At 34.0% G+C, this 20512-nt stretch overlaps 1 protein-coding gene and 1 non-coding gene across 8 annotated transcripts in view; one reads left to right on the forward strand and one right to left on the reverse strand.

Moving 5' to 3' along the window:
- Positions 1–20512, reverse strand: part of VPS13B (vacuolar protein sorting 13 homolog B) — an 822593-nt gene that overhangs the window by 447863 nt on the left and 354218 nt on the right. For 6 of the 7 annotated variants that reach the window (XM_086696045.1, XM_086696044.1, XM_086696041.1 and 3 more), the window contains 2 exons: positions 16649–16758; positions 10573–10720 (listed from right to left, as the gene is read on the reverse strand). In XM_086696045.1, the coding sequence (XP_086552171.1) occupies positions 10573–10720; positions 16649–16758 (258 nt within the window). The remainder of the gene's footprint in view (positions 1–10572; positions 10721–16648; positions 16759–20512) is intronic. The other variant, XM_086696043.1, reaches the window with a different exon arrangement.
- On the forward strand, positions 15801–15904 carry LOC112859826 (U6 spliceosomal RNA). The gene has a single exon (XR_003223558.1). It is a non-coding gene; the product is annotated as a U6 spliceosomal RNA (small nuclear RNA).

The following is a 20512-nucleotide window of genomic DNA, read 5'->3' on the forward strand; positions in this document are numbered from 1 at the left end:
ATTCCTTTACCCCAAATGAATAAACTCTAGATAAAGAAACATGAAGCCTGCTGTAGGCAGCCATCTGTCTTATGCATCCTGTAGCTTTCAAGTTTAGATTTTCTCCTGGGCTCCTAATTCATATGTGCAATACCTTCATAAACCATTTACCTCATCCTATCAAAACACAAATCTGTGAATGTGATTTAGTCTAAGTGTTATATAATCAACATTTTGTGTTTTAAACCTGTTGTGACTAATTGGAAAATGAAAAATTAGTGGACATAAACTAGAATGCCTGCCTGCCTCACAAATTATTCCCAGGAGCCATGTTTCTGCTACTCTTCCATCTTCTGGTATAACATCTCATGCTCCTAAACACAGAAAAGGATATATGACCTAACTTGGGCTGTGACTGGGCCAATCATAGTACCTAACCTCCCGGGCCACAGTGATTAAGATGTATGCACATGATCTACGAGAGGCCAAACAAAATCCTCCTCAGGTAGGTTTTCAACAGATACTAGACCAGATCTTTCTCTTTGATCACAGAGAATTAAGTATGTGAGTCCACAGGAACCACAGCCATGTACACTGCTAAGCCAAGAAACCTATGTTCAGTAAAAAAAAAAAAAAAAAAGTTAAACCAACAAAAAAGGCAGAATCCTGATGGTATGGAGTCTCTGTTTTGAAGTCACTCCAAAGGAAAGATCTTTGCTTTTCTTACCATTTTGGTTATGCGAATCAACAAAATATTCCTGCTTTTTAAAATTTAAAATAAATTTTAAAAGTTTCAGTCTCTCGCAACCAGAATCCTAATTTAAAAATGTGTTCTTCCCTATTAAAAGAGTCACCTATCTATTAAAAGGAAAACCAGGCAATTCTTAATAGGTGTACCTGCCCAGCCCTCACAATATCATTACACAGCCTACATCCAAAATGCCCAAGCATATCATGGAGCTTACTTCCCCATTTCACAACCTTACTTCTTCAACAACTATCCAACCTTACTGCCTGCCTTCCTTAACTGGCTCTCACTCCTTCCATTATCATATCCACTGGTCATTGTCTCTATGACACTGCCTGAACTTGCATATTTGGAGATGCTATTGATTTTATCTCCATCTCCAGAAGATTTCTTCAACTATGTTAGTCAATACTTTTCCCAGTTTAACTAGGCTCCTTGGCACTCTCCCACCTGAGCCTTACAAGGAACTTCCTTCAGATAACCCTAAACTTACATGTAACAACATCCTAATATAGCAGTGAGCTCCAATAATGTAGTGTGCAAAACTGTAAGACCATCCATTGAGCTCTGGGGAAAAATATGAGAATGTCTGTTCATATTTACTTTTATCTAAAAATGAGAAAGACACATAGTTTGTTAATATTTAGTAAATTAGGATTACATTGAGGTCCATCCCTATGTCAGAAGGCTACAGATAACAAAATGCTAAATATACTGGAGGAAAATTAGACATTCAATAACAAGAAGAAATTGGCACGGGCCCTTCAATCTTTCATTGACTTTAAATTAATTGTGGCATATTACCTACATACACAAAGTTCATCAGATTCCTAAATTTTGTTCTCTACCTTTAACTAATCCTCATAATTTGTATATACATTTTCAAAAGATTCCTATATAACAGACATATCTAAACCTATGGATTAAAGATATCACTAATTTATTTAAAAGAAAAAGGCAACACTTTCCCATTAAGTTGGAAGACTATCTTACTGATATAAGGAAGATGGAAATCTACCACCCTTATTTCAACAAAGGCCTTTGACAAAATGGGTAGGACTGAAAAAATAAGTGTCCTCAGTGCACTAATGATGGTCTTTTCCCTCTAGGATATAATGTATCTCAGTGAGGTGGCTTTTCAATGATGTCAGCCACTAAAATCAACTATTAAAATAAGCTGAATTAGGAACTAAACCTTAAGTTTTTACAACACAGTATTAAATTTTATTTTAAGAAGTGAAGCACAATATTAGTCTCACTGAAATATTACTGATATATTGATATATTATTGATATATTAAAACTCTATCAGAATAAAAACATTTAAATGTTAATGAAATTATCTTTCGTGTTTTATAGTATACTAGTATAGTGATACACATATTTAATGTATATATCAATAAATGGTACACTCCAGATGCTTGCCCAAAGATTTTTGCCAAATAGGAATGCACTAAGAAAAAAAGGTGAAGGCTAGTAAAGATGAACTATTTGCAACCAGGCTGTGTTCTCTGTACTTGTTTTAATTTAATCACTTACTGTTTAGTAATGCTTTTAACAAAACATGAGCCTGCTTCAGATGTGTTCATGGAAACCAAAAACAGTGCTTTTCTGGGTTTTTTTCTCCTTTGTAGTCTAAATAAAATAATTCCAATAGAATGTAGAAATTAAAAATAATTTCTCAGCATTAAAATACTTTACCTTCTAAAGTCATCTCCATTGAGAAAATTTAGTACAGTTTATATTCTACTTTCAAAGTAAAAAATGAGAGTAAAATTGGACATATTAAAAGAAATCATACCTAAATAAGTCATCTGCTATACAAGACCTAGAGAAATTAAAAATAAGCCAAGAAGGTACAAATATGAATAATAATTACATATACTTTTCAAGAATCAAAGTTCCAAGAGGGAAAGAATTATGTGCATGCTACGTAAATTGTAATATAATTTTTTTAAAAAATCAATAAACCTAGTATGCTTAAAAAACTTAACACGTTTTTGGAATTAATGAACAAACACTAACTATAAAACATTCTGCCACACACACCAAGAGACACACTAAAAAAGTATAAATTACATTTTTTTATGAACTGATGATTTACTTGAGGAGTCCTCATATCAAAACTAGCAATGCAAGAAATTCAGGTATGTTGTAGTACCAAGTGAGTAGTGTAATTACCAGATATGTCTATAAAAGAAGATCATCAAATGATGCATAGATATGTTATGAAACATTAAAAAAACAAAATGTTAAAAATACTCCATAGCTACAACCATCTAGACTATTATGGCTGATATAACATTATAATATGGCATCTGTTGAAATTCTTTAGGAAGATAAGCTTAGAAATAAACATATAATTCAAATACTCAACTTTATGTCAAGTTCTACAGACCGTTAATGCTTTACCTCATAAATTCTAGATTTAGAAATAAAAAATAATGGTTCTTCAAAATACAAATGGAAAAAGGCAGTTTAGTAAATGTATATTTTCCTTAAGTTCTCTGATTACTTTCTGGATGGTTTTTCCAATTTTGTTTTTTTTGAAGTACTTCATTAGATATACTTCATTTTATTCTAAACCTTATTCTATTCCAAAAGGGGAAAATATACTTTAAACCACATTTTATCCCTGACAGAATAAAATCAATTGTATAATATGCAATGTTTTCCAATGCTTTAATATTTTCCAATGAAATTAAATACCTAATTAATCACAAAGGAATGGAATTTTATGCTAAACTACATGATTAAAGTGAGCAACTTCTAATATACATAAGTCCACAAAAAATTTATTTTGCATACATTAATACTAACTTCACCCTATAACTAGGAACATACCTACTGAACATTCAAGTTTAATCAAATTAAGGATGACTTAAACACTTTTAGATGAATAACTATATTGTATTTATTTACAATGCACAATTCTTAAAATTAGAATCCAAAATACATCAGTGCCTTCAGGAGCAATTCTTACTAGCAAAACTTGGAAATCTCACCACTTAAAGCCATCCTACAAGTTACATTGCCTGTGGACAAAATGATTTAAAAAAAATTTTTTTAACTCTTTTTTTAAAAATTTTTTTAAAAAATTGTATATATTTTTTGAGAGACAGAGAAAGAGTAAGCACAAGCAGGGGAGGGGCAGAGAAAGAGGGGATCAAGGTGCAAAGGTGACTTTGCTGACAGCTGTGAGCTGGATGTGGGGCCCAAACCCACGAACCAGGAGACCACAACCCAAGACATAACAGTGTCTGTATACTCAAATTTCTTGACAGAGTGGGGTACACCGTGGCTGTTTCAAATCCCATCCATTTCCAAATAAGTGAAGCTCCTCAGGCCAAGTAAAATTTTTCTGCCTCTTTGTTCTTAACGAGCCTACTGCGTACCAGGCAGTTGCCCACCCTCATCCTGAAGTGCTGTTCAGTTATGTCATATATATGTCATATGTACACAGGTATACATGCATATGCATACACCTTTACTGCCTACTTCTCAGAATAATGCTTCTCAATCTCTCTATTGGCTCATTCTCCTTAATCTTTAAAGAAATAGTTGCTCAGAATTTAATTTGGGGCTTTTTTCCTCATTTTTCTGTGTATGCTTTCCCCGGGAGATGATACACTCTGTGGTTTTGATTGTGTATGATCCATATGTCAATGACTCATAAGCCTCTATCACTCACTGTGAAAAATCTAAGCAACATCTCAGACATGACAACACTTTCACTGACACTGTCTTCTGATACTCTCATTTAAAGTAAAATATTTTCTACTTTCTCCCAAAGCTCCAGCTTATGGTATTCCATTTTAAGTTCTGTGGCAGAGGCTGCTAAATAACCTGCAGTATCTATTCTCTTTTTTTCTTAGTTAGAGCCCAGTGTTTTGGTCATGCATATGGGCCTTTAAAAATACAGACTACACTCCTGAGACCCTATACAGTTCTAGATATGATCACACGAGTAGTTTCTGGCCAAGAGTATAGTAGCAAAATTGAAGTGTAGAACATCTGTATACTTTTCAAAGAGGTAAGGCAACTTATTGTTTCTCATTTCTGCTCACTAAAATGCAGATACGATACACTGTTGAAGCATCCATTGTGGACAGTTAGTCAAGTCTGGTAACAAAGGCCACCCGTAACGGAATAAAAATGTACCTGACCCTGGAGAGCCTTAACACCTTGTGATGTCTACCATTAAGCTTTCACATGACAGACAAAACTCAATCTTGTTTAAACTACTGTTACCGAGAGTTTTCTGATATTTTCAGCCAAAAGTAACTCAACCTTAATTATTATAACTGCATTGTTTAACCCTTGCTTAGTTTAAAAATACTATATTTTCAGGGGCACCTGGGTGGTTCAGTCAGTTAAGCATCCAGCTCTTGGTTTCAGCTCAGGTCATGATCTCATAGTTCGTGGGTTCAAGCCCTGTGTCAGGCTCTGTGCCGACACCGTGGAGCCTGCTTGGGATTCTGTCTCTCTCTCCCTCTCTCTCTCTCTGCCCCTCCCCTGTTCTCTCTCTCTCAAAATAAATAAATAAACTTAAAAAAGCAATTAAATAAACATACTGTATTTTGAAATGAGGTCAGAAAAAAATGTAATTAGGGATATTTTACCTGATAACCTAAGTTCCTTGTCAAACATTCTCAAAAAAATTCTGCAGTTTTTCTCGATTTGTAATATACACAAAATGTTTTTAAAATTTCACAATTTTCATATTTAATTCTCTTTGAGAACTAAATAAGATTAAATTTCCATATTCCTGACAAAAAATGTAAACATCTGAAACATCATAAATTTTTTATTTTTTGAAACACATCAATGGTTGTGAGATATACTTAAAAATATGTATTAAGAAAGAAAAAATATGTCAGCAGTAGCACTTCACTTCTGAGTGTCATCCGGGAACTTAACACTGAATTAACACCCAATTAAAGAGTGGCAGAATCTTCCATGCTCATCACAGAGGTATAGGTGTTTCCCATCATATCCTTATTGGTAGCTCTGATGTAAAATTCTTCACTATTTTCATCCTATGGGACTGGGCTGAAAATTTAGAGTAATCTCTTGACAAAAAGAATGCCCTGAAGTTAGCCAGTTATATATTGCGTATTAGAGGTAAAAGAGTAGATGACTAAATTTGCACAGACCTGATTTTTAGGGCTTCTTTTGCCTCTAAGAAATGAAAGAAGGCAACTAATATTCACAGAATGACTACGATAATCTGGAAATTTGTGTGTGTGTGTGTGTGTGTGTGTGTGTGTGTGTGTGTGTGAGAGAGAGAGAGAGAGAGAGAGACAGAGAGAGAAAGACAGAGAGAGTGTGTGTGAATTTCCTACAGGTTCATTAATACACTGAAAAAACATGCTAGCTACTGAAAGTCACCAGGGTGCTACATACTTTTCAAGTGTTATTTTCCATAATCTGCTAAATAGCTTCATCAAAGCACCTCACACAGCACTGGAAAAAAATTTCCCAACTGGAATGTGAAGCACATAGTAAAACAGTGATCAAATTTAGAAAGAGTTTTCAAAAAGGATTAAATAGTTTAACCTATTATTCTTCCTTTATAAATCAAGAAGCAATACAAATATTCATATTGAGATTTATTTTAAGTTTTTATTTAAATTCCAGTTTGGGGCGCCTGGGTGGCGCAGTCGGTTAAGCGTCCGGCTTCAGCCAGGTCACGATCTCACGGTCCGGGAGTTCGAGCCCCGCGTCAGGCTCTGGGCTGATGGCTCGGAGCCTGGAGCCTATTTCCGATTCTGTGTCTCCCTCTCTCTCTGTCCCTCCCCCGTTCATGCTCTGTCTCTCTCTGTCCCAAAAATAAATAAAAACGTTGAAAAAAAAATTTAAATTCCAGTTAACATAGAGTGTAATATTTGTTTCAGATGATAATATAGTGATTCAGTACTTCCATGAAACACCAGGCGCTTATCACAGCAAGTCCTCTCCTTAATCCCCATCACCTATTCCATCCACTGATGAATAAAGATGAGGTATGTGTATATATGTGTATACACACACACACACACACACACACACACACACACACACACACACACAGAGAGAGAGAGAGAGAGAGAGAGAGAGAGAGAGAGAGAGAGAGAGGAATATTACTCAGCCATCAAAAAGAATGAAATCTTGCCATTTGCAGTGACATGGATGGAGGTATAGAGTGTAATGCTAGGCAAAATAAATCAGTCAGAGAAAGACATATACCATATGATTTCACTCATATGTGAAATCTAGAAAACAAAATAAATGAGTAAAAAACCCCCTAAGAAATAGACTCTTAACTATAGAAAACTGACAGTTACCAGAGGAGGGGGGGGGGGGGGAAGGTGGGAATTAAATACATAATCTGGAAAAAATCTCACTAAACCATTTTTAACCTTGGATAAGTTGCCTGACCTCTTTATTAATCAATCTCCATAATTATAAAGTGAAGGGGTTAGATTGGATAATTTATTCCAAGATACATATACAATCCTGTATGATTTTTTTCTAAAGACACATGCATGGCTCCCTCCTTTACCTTTACCTGCTTCAAGTATGTGGTCAAACTTTCAGTGAGACCTACTCTATCCAAATTATCATCCCCCATCAACTAAAGTTCTGAACACTTTTTTTTTCCATTTTATGCTCTTCATTTGGCTTCATTTTGGCAAGTTTCTATTGCTATGTCTTCAAGGTTGATTTCTTTTTCAGTAATGTATACTCTATTGCTAATTCTACCCAGTTTCTCCATTCACATATATTTTTCAACTCTAGAGCTGGGCTTGATTCTTTATTATATCTTCCATTTCCCTACAAAATGTACTCATCTCTCCTTAAATACTTTAACATAGTTACAATATGTGTTTGAATGTACAAGTATTTAATATACCTACTAATTCCATCATCTATGCCATCTCTTTATTTATATTGGCTTCTTTTTCTGGTCAAAGTTTCCTACTTCTTTGCATCTCCTTTGGCTTTTGATTGAATATGTTACACTGTGATTTTAACTTGTTACATGTCTGGATCTTCTTATATTCCTCATAATAGTGTTGGGCTTCATTTTGCCAGCACTTATTCACTGTTTTTGTTGCTTCAGAGCCTTTTTTAAACTGTTTAAAGTGAGTCGATGGTAGCCTTCATATTTTTGATACTTTATGTCCACTATGAACACTATGGAGGCATGGCTTTTCTGGAATCCCTATTGAATGTCCTGAATAATCAGTGGGATTGCATTTTATGGACAGTAGGACCTGAATGCCTTCTAGCCCTGTGTGAGCTCTGGGAATCATTCAGACCACAGTTCCTTGGTCATCTTTCACCCAAATGTGTAGAGTCTCATCCCATGCATGCATGTTTTACTATTTATTTAGCAAATATTCAATGAGAACACTACTTTCTCTCTCTCTAGAATTGTATTCCATGATTTGCAGTCATCTCCACCTCCTAATGCTTCAGTCACTCTACCTCCCTAAACTTCAATTCAGCAAGACAGCTGAGCTCAGCTTAATATATTGCACCCTACTCTATGGTCTGGAGCATGCCGTTAGCAAGAAAGCCAGGGCAATTCTAGGGCTTGACTGTTTTGTTTCTCTTTTACGATGAATCACAGTTCTGTACTGCATATTCTCTAATGTGTAGAAACCTTTTTTTTTCTCCCACGTATTTAGAAAAGTTTCTTATTTATAGCAGAAATATAAATCTAGTCCCTGTTATGCCATCATGGTCAGAAGCTAAAGGTCCATACTTATAAATTGTGGCATGATCTACTAAAATTTACATCATTAATTAACAGATCTCTTAATGTATTATTATCTTGGTGGTATTCAAGAAGTCAAATTAAAAGACCTTCTATTATTTTAACAGTGCATTTATAGTACTTTGAACTGGAGAAGTAATATATAAACGTGTAAGATAAAAATAGCTAGTATTTTTTTAAAAGCTATCACTTATGGAGCATCCTGCTTTTTCAATTTTTCGTCTCCCTTACAGACATTGTCATCAACAGTTCCAAATTAATTTTCATAACATTTCCAAAACATAGGATAAACACATGTCATACCTTTTAGGGGGTTCCTAGTTTTCAAAATAGATTCTCTAGAATATTATTTAGATTTTTGTGATAATATATTGTCTTCATGTGAGACATACTTTTATCCTGGCTTGGCCTGCCCTATGTGCCTATAGCACTGAAACAGTATTGTTCTGCTGTCAACACATTTCCAACCATCAAACATATGTTCTCCCTGTAGCCAACTATTTAATACTGGTTAATTGAGACTGGAGGGGGAAGATGTCTGCTTCCTGTTGAATAATCACAACGTGAAATCAAGCCCAGTGCAGGATCACCAAGCTTTGTTGGCCTTCATGTGCGAAAAATACTACATAAGCGTTGGGAATGAACTTAAGACCAAGACTAACTTAGGCTGAAACTACAAAAATAAAAACTCATTTTAACAAGAATTCAGGCATAATAAGTTAACTCTCACATTTCTCCACTGTAAAATCCAGCTGAAAAATTAAAATGTGCATTTCATAATGATGTGAATATACTTAACACTAACTGAACTATATAATTTAAAGGTTAAGATAGTAAGAGTAAAAAGAAGATGTGTAAAAGGCTATGAATTCATTTACCAAATTCATTACAGTTTATGATGCAATATAAATAATAAGTGAAACAGTGGTAACTTCATTTAGTAGTGGATACAAAGGATCATAGAACTTTTTTCAAGAAAGCACACACACACAAGTGGAGGACGGGCAGAGAGAGAGGGAAAGAAAGAATGCCATAGGCTCCATCCTACCATCAAAGAGCCAAACACAGGGCTCGATCTCACGAATCATGAGATCATGATCTCAGCTGAAATCAAAAATAATCAACCGCCACCCAGGGACCCCTCATAAAACATTTTTTAAATTAAAACTCAAACAGGAACAGTGTACTCTAATTAAAAATAGAACAGAAACTTTTGAAACTTAATTCTAAGCAAAGAAAATGGTTACCACACAGCATTCTCAAGACAGCACTATCACCAAGGTTTCCAGAGAAGTAAAAATGGTGGGCATTCAAGAAGGAAGATACATAAACAATCTATGATCATAGTTCATATATAGTCTGTGTCATGTAATTTAATATAAATTATAAATGCAATGATAAAGTGTTTTGTTACACAAATGGAAATCTACAATTGTCTTATGGAAGAATATTTATGTTCTGTATTTGCATAGATGATCTAGCTGAGAAAATGAAAGAAGGGAGAGGTAGAAAATTGAGATATATTGTGTTTTGCAAGAATTCACTTTAAGAAAGAACATACTATCAGGAGACAATTCTCTATTGGTCTCTAGTGTTTTTGAATGTCTTGAAAGTGGAAACAGTGAGTGCCTTTGTTCCCAAATGTCCTTTCAAGGATATTTGCATAGCATTCAGCCTCAAAAGGCAGAGATACTGTCCTTTTGAGCAAAGGGCAAGTTTGCTTACACCCTTGCAAGATACAAATAGTGTCTCCCTCTAGAGAAAATGGCAGACATGCTTTCTACCCATTATAAAAGATGCAGGTTCCCTAAATTGAGGGTTCCTCTTCTGTAACATAATCCATTGAATATAGGTATCATCTGAACTTCTTGGTGCCACCCTGTGGTAATTAGACTTAGGACAGTGACACAAGAAAAAGGTAATACTCTAGTTACTGCTAATACTGTAAGATAATAGTCTTTTGTCTCCATTCTAGGAGTCTAATGTCCAGAATTCATGAAACTGTGGCCCAGATAACTTGATATCTTATTAGCTCAGAGATAGGGTAAAATCACAGACCTTTTAGAATTTGTGACACATACCTGTTATTGTTTTTGTTTTTATAGGGCTGCTGGCATATTCAGAGGCCTGATAAGACTGTTGCTTTGCCAGGGGTGCACTTCCAACTGACACCTCATCCTCTTTCCTTCTGCTAATTGGCACAACAAGAGGAACAGCTACCACAGGCTGCTGGAGAGAGGCAAAAAAACACACTGAAATTATTTGCTATTTCTGAAGCAGTGAAGGTTAAACATGGTAACACTGAGGAAAGTCTTTCATAAATGGTGTTGAAGCTTTGCTATTTTAAATCAATCAATGTGTCCCTCCCTCAGTTCCTCCCTCTCTCTTCATATCTGTCTCTCTTATACACACAAAATCACACAGGGACACTTAACAATTTCAATGTAAAATTACAATTCTATGTGAAAAAATAAGATAGCTTGGAAATAAATGGAAGCTAAAATAAATTTCGGTAAAAAGCATAAAGATAATATGTCAAAGGCAAATCAAAACCATAACTTTGAGAATTACAATTAGTAGGGGAAAAAGGTTACCCTCATCAAATATTTTTAGGATATCTATAAAGTGATTAATTATATGTTACAGTTCAACTTAATAAAGAATTGCTGAAAATTTCTACATTTTATCTGAGAAAGTGATACCCACAGCATATTTAGAAAACACAGAAAAGTATCTGTAGCTAGAGAAAGCTGGAAAACATTATGATCCTATATTGAATGCATGAGTGCTGAATTGGACAATAAAGCAGCTGTTTCATCTTTATTCAGTGAAATAAAGTCTGATGTTACTGCTGATGACGCCCAATACAATCTTGTCAGATTTTTGGCAAAAAAGAAAAAAAAGGTATTTTTTAACTTTGCTGCAGGATCAAAGATCAATGTTGAACTGGGTGGAAAACAATCATCCAATGTTGGGTTTTAGCCACAAATTGAGAAGGAAATTGCAGCTTGGGAAACAACAGATGATAACTGTAATACAGCTGCATCAGACGGTAAATCTGGAGGGGCTGGTCAAGCTGCAGTGCAGTCTAGTGTTACTCTCAACAGCACAACAATCATACTTTTAAAAGATCCAACTTTATGTCTCATCCAACCTATATTACTTATTTAATATTACTTTGAATGTGAGTAAATATTCCAATCAGAACACAAGTACATTATCTATATATTACAATCAATCAAGTTATGAAATATAGGGAAAAGGCAAATTATTTTAAAAGTTGCTACTTAAGCTAAGTAAAAGGACAAGAAAGGTGAAAATGAGAAAATGGAAAGATAAATATATTGTGGGAAACATTACAATGTACAGTAGCTGCTTTCATATTATTTAGTAAAACTGATAATATTTGTACAAACCTAATTAGGAAATAGTATCTTAAGACCAAGATGAGAAAAGTTCAACATACCCTTAAGTTTTGATGCATTTAAAATTACTCAACTATAAAATATGGGAGTTCCTTTTAGGTGGTAGTATTTACTGATTCCATAATCCCTTGAATATCTTGGCCATCATTTATACACCTGGAATATGACTAAGTATTCCAAAAAATTACACCCATGTTCAGATTCAAATTAATATATTAGAGAAAAATTATGTTAAGCATAGGGTGATATTTAATTCAAGCTAAAATAGCTGAAAGATGAGATTCATGAAAGCCATAATATTGGTAATATCCAACAACAAACAAAAAAATCATTCTTTTGGGTGACTCAAACTGGGTCATTTTCACATAGGCAAAGAGACATTAAAAGCCCTAAGAAAAACCCTTTCTAACAAGACAGCAAGACTCTGATATGTCCTCTATGCAACTGTATTCCAAATATCTACAATGATATCCAAAAGACCCTCCATAAATATTTCCTGAATGATTGCTAATGTACGCACCATATGTCAGGCAAGAAATATTTTAATATTTCTTTAATATTTTAATATTTCAAAATATCAAAATAAACTATTTTTAGCAAACTCCCATTGTTCTACTAATATTCTTCTACCTTTTGGTACTGGATATTTCCTCAAATATTAGTTGTATCCCAGCCCCAGATTTATCCTACCCTTGCAGCATCAATATTCCATGATCCGAAAATACCTAAAGTCTTCTGTTGTTGTTCCTGTAAAATTCTCCCTATTAATTTAATAAATGTAAAAAAAAAAAACCACCCAGGAAATTATAAAGAATAAGATAACACACACATTCCATTATATCCAATAATTACTGTCTGTTAAAATTTTTATATTTCCTTGTTTTTTAGAGACAAGCAAAATATTGCAGGTAAAGCTAAAATACCCTCCAATTGTGAACCAACTACCCATTCCTCCCAGAATCAACCACTATTATGATCCTCATATAAACCTTGAAATGTTTTACACCTATCCCTATTCACACCCACTCATATGTATACACCATTTACTTACTTATTTATTTATTTATTTATTTATTTATTTATTTGGGTAGTTTTGGAGAAATATACATTAATGCTTTCATATTGCATATTTCCTTTGAAATTTGGTTTTTGCATTAAATACAATTTTGAGACATCCATATTAAGACCTATTGTATAATTTCTACTAATAAATTATCATATTGTGTGAATATGTTGTGTTTTATTTATCCACTTCCTTAGAGACGGTCATTCAGGTTGTCTCCAGTCTTGTACTACTGCAATGAATACTGCAAGAACAGGCTTATACACAACTCTTCAGGGTCCTTAGGATCTTTTGTTAAGACCACAGTTTTATCCAAAAGTGTAATTTGGGGGTTACAGGCTATGTTTATTTTCAATTTACTAGATACTGCCAATTCATCAATTTTCACTCATAACATTACTATGTGAGTTTATCCATTTTCTCTATTTTCCTCACTACTAAATATTGGCATTTTTTCACCCAACAGAGTTTTAAAAGTGAAGATGAGTAGCCATGAGTTGGTAATTATTAAACCTAGCTGATAAGGTCATAGGGATCAATTACACTATTCTTTCAATTTCCTATGTTAAAAAAAATGTAAGACTAAAATAGTAGCTAAGAATATGATGAATTGTAGTAAAGTATTAATACTATGAAGTACTAGCGAAAATGTAAACTGTAATTCTGGAAGCTATGTGACAATATAACAAAGGTTTCAAAATATGCTGATATACATGGCTTTAAACACTAATTACTTCCCCAAAATATATTCTAAGTGAATACTTAAAGAAAAACATAAAGATTTAGCTATGAACATATTTATACCAATATTCTTCATAACTCTGAATGAACAGGATTATGGGTATTTATTAGTTTTTCTTTTAAATAAAACTAGTATTTTTGAACTTTCAAAAACATATTTTTAAATATATATTTATATTTTATTTCAAACTGTTATGAAACAGTATAATCAAAATAAAATTATATGAAAATCTTAAGGTGCTTGGTATCTGGAGTGCCTGGGTGGCTCAGTCAGTTTAGCATCCGACTTCAGTTCTGGTAACGATCTCAGAGTTTGTGAGTTGGAGCCCTGCATCAGGCTCTGTGCTGACAGCTCTGGAGCCTAGAGCCTGCTTCATATTCTATGTCTCCATCTAGCTCTGCCCCTTCCCCACTCATGCTCTCTCTCTCTCTCTCTCTCTCTCTCAAAAATAAACATTAAAAAAAATTAAAAATAAATAAAGGTGCTTGGTATCAATCAAATGAATTTTTAATTTACCTCAGTTGCTAGAACATTATCTGACCTTCAAGTATAGCTCTAGTGAACTGGACCTAATTACCATCACTTATAAAGTAACCAACGAAGAATTTACAATGGGATATTATTCAGTCATAAAAAAGAAGGACGTCTTGTCATTTGTGACAACACGGATGGACCTAATAAGGCAATTAGGCTAAGTGAAATAATTAAGAGAAAGAAAAATACCATATGATTTCACTTATATTATGTGGTATCTAAAACAAACAAACAAACAAACAACAACAACAAAAAACTCATGGGGGCAGTGGGGATGAATGAGTGACAGGGATCAAAAGGTACAAACTTCCACTTATGAAAGAAATAGGTCATGAGATGTAATGTACAACAATGTGACTATAGTTAATAGTACCATATTGTGTATTTAAAAGTTGCTAAAAGAGTAATCTTGAAAGTTCTCATAACAAGGAAAAAAATTTGCAACTGTGTGTTGTGATGGATGTTAGCCAAACTTATGGTGATAATTTCACAGTATATACAAATATCAAATCATTACCAGTAACTATCATCAACAATCATCACCTGAAAACTAATATGTCAACTGTATCACAAAAAGAATTTACAATTAAAATATTTCTCACATTCTCCCTGACATTAGTTTCATGGACTACTGAGGTGAATTTCTACGCAATTGCTGGTTAAAGCAGATACATTAGAGGCTAGCTTAGATAGTTCTATTTTACTTGCCTATTTTCCCTCATAGTGCCTAGATGTTTGTTCTGAGTGTCTAATACTAAGAATTGTGTAGTAATTTTTATTACCTCTGTATTTCTTCTTTAGTTTAATTCAACATTCTGTTAGAGTAAACTTTCTAAAATTCAAAACTCTTTTTTTCTAATGTTTCTTTATTTTTCAGAGAGAGAAAGGCAGAGAGAGAATGAGCTGGGGAGGGGCAGAGAGAGGGGGAGAGAGAATCCCAAGCAGGCTCCGTGTTGTCAGCACAGAGCTCGATGTGGAGTTCAATTTCATGAACTGTGATATCATGACCTAAGATGAAATCAAGAGTCAGACGCTTAACTGACTGAGCCACCCAGATGTTTCTCAAATTTCTTTATATCAGTTTCCTATAGTTTCTCTTTACCCTTCAGGATAAAGTCTCAAACACTTCGCATTACAAAAAAAAAAATCTTTTATGAACTGGGTGCCAATTCTTAACAGTCTCTTATACTTGGCTCTATGATAAAACCACTAAAGGTCACTTTTTTATCAAGTTAATCGCCCCCCCACCCAACCTCTGGTTACTCTCACAGCTAGTGGGTTTGATCCCCACATCCGGCTCTGTGCTGACAGCACAGACCCTGCTTAGGATTCTCTCTCTTTTCCCCTCTCTCTCTGCCCCTCTCCTGCACTCTCGCTCTCTCTCTCTCTCTCTCTCTCTCAAAAATAAATAAACACTAAAAACAAAAAAGATGCTCCTTGAGCCATGGATTGTACTATTCAGGTAATTTTTTTTTTGTTGTATTGTGTAATTATAAAATTGTGTATTTTTCTATCAACTGGTTTTAAGTTTGAAAAAAAGGGACAGTGCTCACTTTGGCAGCACATATACTAAAACTGGAACAATACAGAGAGTAGAATGGCCCTTGCACAAGGATAACAGGCAAATTCATGAAGTGTTCCATATTTAAAAAAAAAAGATAAAAAGCTATTCCAATTAGAATATTACAAAATTACAATTAAGTCTAATGGGAAAATGCAATATAGCATAAATTTGGCCTGAAAAAATATTTAGTTCTGCCATTTACTATGTGTGACAATAGGGAAATAAATCTCAATTAGCATCAATTTCTTCATCTTTAAAATGGGAATAAACTCTGTCAGAATTACATTTAAGAATCATAACACAGAAAATATATTTAAGCATTTCAGAAAATACAATTAGCTGTTTTATACTTTGTAATTTATACTCTTTTAAACAAGTGCATATCCCAACTCTTTTGCACCAACCATCCCAATCCAAGGGTTGGGCACCCAATGAATGCTTGTTGAATAAACCTAAAGATGTAGAAGAAATACAGTGATAATGAAAATTAAAGCTATTAATATGCAATTCTTATGTATCAGACACACGGAACAAACATCTAGGCACTATGAGAGAAAACAGGCCACTAAAGCAGGACTACCTGAACTATTCTCTAACGTATCTGCTTTATAAGCAATTGCATAGAAATCCACCTCAGTAATCAATGAAACTCCACTTTGATCTGGAGTTTCCAGTCTAGAAGTGAAGGAGTAAAACTGCTTGAAAGGGGAAGAATGGAAGACAGAGGAATTAAAAAAAATCAATACAGACAATATAGACCTTTAACAAATGACTGAGAAAACAGAAAACAATTTATTCATTAAGAGAATAAATTACAAAAATTTCTCACCTGCTGCATATGTCTACTGGTTCGTTTCTGAGGCTGATAAATGAGCCAGGTATATAAGACTGGGTCAATATTAACTGCTAGTCCTTGTACACTACAAAGGAGTACAGCACCTAAAAATCAAGATTTTAAAATTATTTTAATTCCTCATAAAAATAATAAGCTTTATATCACTTCACACCAAGTAGGATAGCTAACAAAATTAACAGGTGCATACAAAGATGTGGAGGATTCAAGACGTCATATACCGCTGGTTGGAACATAAAATGGTGCAAATACATTCAAAAACACTTTGGCATTTCCTCAGGAAGCAAATATACCGTCACAATATGACCTAACAATTTTATTCCTGCGTATGTACAAAGAGAACTAAAATCATATGCTCACTCAAAAATTTGTAGCTAAATTTCCAAAACAGTAATCATAATAGCCAAAAAGTGGGAATGACACAAATGTCCATGAATTGCTAAATGGATATACAAAATGTCGTATAGCCATATAACGGAAAATTATTTTTGCACAACAAGGAATAAAGTACTGATTCATGCTACACTACCTTGAAAACGTGCTAAGAAGTCAGTCACAGAAAACCACATACTGTAGGATTCTACTTACATGAAATGGCTAAAACAGGCAAAACCATAGAGAAAAAAGGTAATTTGTGTACGCCAGTGCCTAGGAGGAGGAAAGAATGGAAAAGAACTGCTAATAGATACGTGGTTCTTTGGGGAGTGATGAAAATGTTCCAGAATTAGAAAATGGTGATTGTTGCACAACTTTGCAAATATACTAAAAACCACTAAATTATGTACTTTAACATAGTGATTTTTATGAAATATGAATTGTATCTCATTAAAAGTGAATCTGTCTTTAATAAGAAGAAGCTTTATTTTTTAGCAAAGAGCAATTTCTATATTGGTCATGAGAACAGAATATTATCTCCCTTTTTGTTTATATCACAAATTTAATTCATGATGTTAAAGTAAGGATTATTATAACCACTCAATAAATCACTGCAAATTACAAAGTTAAACGTTGAGAAGCAAGAGAGAGATCTGCCTAGATGAAACACAGGCTAACATTCTGACATAAAACACAAAGCTGAAGTGTAACAAGTTGCAATTCCATCCTAGTCAAGTATTTTACTAAAATACTCAAGTATTTTAGTCTCTCTGATAAAAAGAAACACACAGATTTAACTAAAGTATAACATCCCATTCTTAATGTGCAGATTATGTGTATCCATAAATACATTTTTGTATTTGCAAATGCAGTTTTTGGTAAAATATTATTAGCTCCACTGAAATATATGGAATATCAAGTAAGGAGTATTTGTCACATTTGCTCTCAACTACACTCCAGTATCTAGAAAAGTAATTGCCACATGGTAGGGGTAAAGAGTCATAGTACATGATACATGAGTTCTCAACTTAGGTGCAACTTGTTCTATAATTTTGCAGGTTATCTAAACCACACAGTAACTATTATTACCAAGGTCTATGAAAAGTGAGCCACACAGACACAGAGATAGAATGATGGAGGAGAGCACGCAAGAGAAATATCCTTCCTTTTTAAACATTTACACAGGGGCGTCTGAGTGCCTCAGTCAATTGAGCATCCGACTTCGGCTCATGTCATGTCATCACAGTTTGTGGGTTTGAGCCCCATGTCAGGCTCCAGCTCAGAGCCTGGAGTTGCTTCGGATTCTGTGCCTCCCTCTCCTCTGCCCCACCACCCCCCCACTCACGCCCGCTCTCTCTCTCTTTCTCTCTCTCTCAAAAATAAATAAATGTTAAAAAAAAAAGCAAATGTTTTAAAAAATATTTTTTTTAATAAAACTTTTACACAGAATTTTCAAACAAGCAAAAATTGCCAGGTGTTCTCCCAGGGACCCAGAATCAGTGTAGATTCCAAAGCAGCATTCTGAGACCACAGCAATTCCATCCACTTCCATGTACAAATGCATGTGCTGCTGAGCAGTAATTTGCTTAAATACACATCAGGAAGGAATGATGATGTGAAACTAAATACAAAATGATTGCAAAAGGTAAGTCATAAATGAAGTCAAATAGAAAATATAATTTAACATATGTATTTTTCCTTTAATACAATGCATAAAAATTGTTTATTAAAACCTTTTAAAGAAATTAACTGTATACATTTCAATAGAGTTTTAAAATTTTAATTCAAGAATTCAAGAATATTTAAATTCAAGAATATATCATTCAATCTTAAAAGTTAAAAGACGTTTCTAAATTCCAAATAAAGAAATGAAATTAGTTAGATTTGAATTATATGGACTATTTCCTATCACATAAGGCCACTGTAATTTGTTTTATAATTAAAATCATATAAATATTAAAGACACCACAAATAATATATGCTTAACAATAAAGAAATGTGTTCCACACACAGACACACAGACACACAGCACTTGCAACACTAAAGAAAAATATGGGATCCAGGAGACAAAAGGATCCAACGCAGGAGAAAAGTGACAGGAATCCCCAAAATGACAACAGTGAAGTAGTAACAGGTACATGGAAAATGTAGTAACAATAAAACACAGTATTAAATACAGGGAAAACAAATGTTATAAAGGAAAGTCAGTATACAATAAAGTGCACCACGAATTATATTTATAGACAGAAGTATGTAAATTCTAAAAAAACCCAGATGCATTAATTAATCAAACTTGATATAACAATATTGAGAGTATGATAGGAGGAGAGAGTGAAAGTTGGCCAAATATAATTTTCAACTGTAAGGCATTAATAAATTATACTCTTAAGTAAACAATCAAGAAAGAGCAAGAAAAGTTATGTTATTTAAAAAATATGGATGGGCGCCTGGGTGGCTCAGTCAGTTGGGCGTCTGACTTCGGCTCAGGTCATGATCTCACGGTTTGTGAATTCAAGCCCCGCGTCGGGCTCTGTGCTGACAGCTCAGAGCCTGGAGCCTGCTTCGGATTCTATGTCTCTATGTCTCTCTCTCTCTCTCTCTCTCTCTCTCTCTGCCTCTCCCCTGCTTGTGCTGTCTTTCAAAAATGAATAAATGTAAAATAAATAAAAAAAAATAAAATAAACAAACAAAATAAAATAAAACTAAAATATATGGAAACACCAAAACAATTATTGAAAAGATCTGAGATGTGTTACCTCTTGAAAAGGGAACATTTAAAAAAAAAAAAAAAAGCAGTTGCCATGAGGGAGGATATAAATGGGATTCTCAAACTGGGGTCAAGAGAAAAGAGAGGTAGATGAGCCTTAGATTTTCTTGCTGAGAAATGTCCCTCTAGCGATTAATTAGCCATTAACAGAATCAAGTATTCTGTCTGAAAAGTCTCCAATTCATTGTCATGTAACTGCCACAAATTACGATCTGGGAATGGTTTTCTTAACAAAAAATCACAACTGACTGTGAGACAGAGTCAGAAAAATCAACAAACAACTAATTTAGACTTTCAAGCACTGGAGATATCAGAATATAGAGAAAAAAAAAGCACCTCTGTATAAAATGTTTAAAATGCAAAAGTATGGTATCATACAGAGTATCAGGAAAGAACATGTTTAAAGAAAAAATGGAAACTATGAAAGTGACATTTAATTGTTGATGTAAAAAACTCATTAGGCAGGTTCAACAGCCGATTAGATATAGTTGAAGAGAAAAACAGTGAAGTGGAAGAAGTACCTGAAATCATTAGAATGCATCTGAAAGACAAAAATGAAAGATTATTAAAATGAGGTGAAGAGATATGAGGACTTAAGAAGACCAAATATATGTCTAATCAGATTCCATGTGGAGATACTAAAAAGTGGGGAAGAGGCAATATTGTTAAAAAGATGATGCCTGAGAATTTTACAGAAT

Source organism: Puma concolor, chromosome F2 (assembly GCF_028749965.1).
Source record: "Puma concolor isolate L17-30 chromosome F2, mPumCon1.1.hap2, whole genome shotgun sequence".
Classification (NCBI taxonomy): Eukaryota; Metazoa; Chordata; class Mammalia; order Carnivora; family Felidae; genus Puma; species Puma concolor.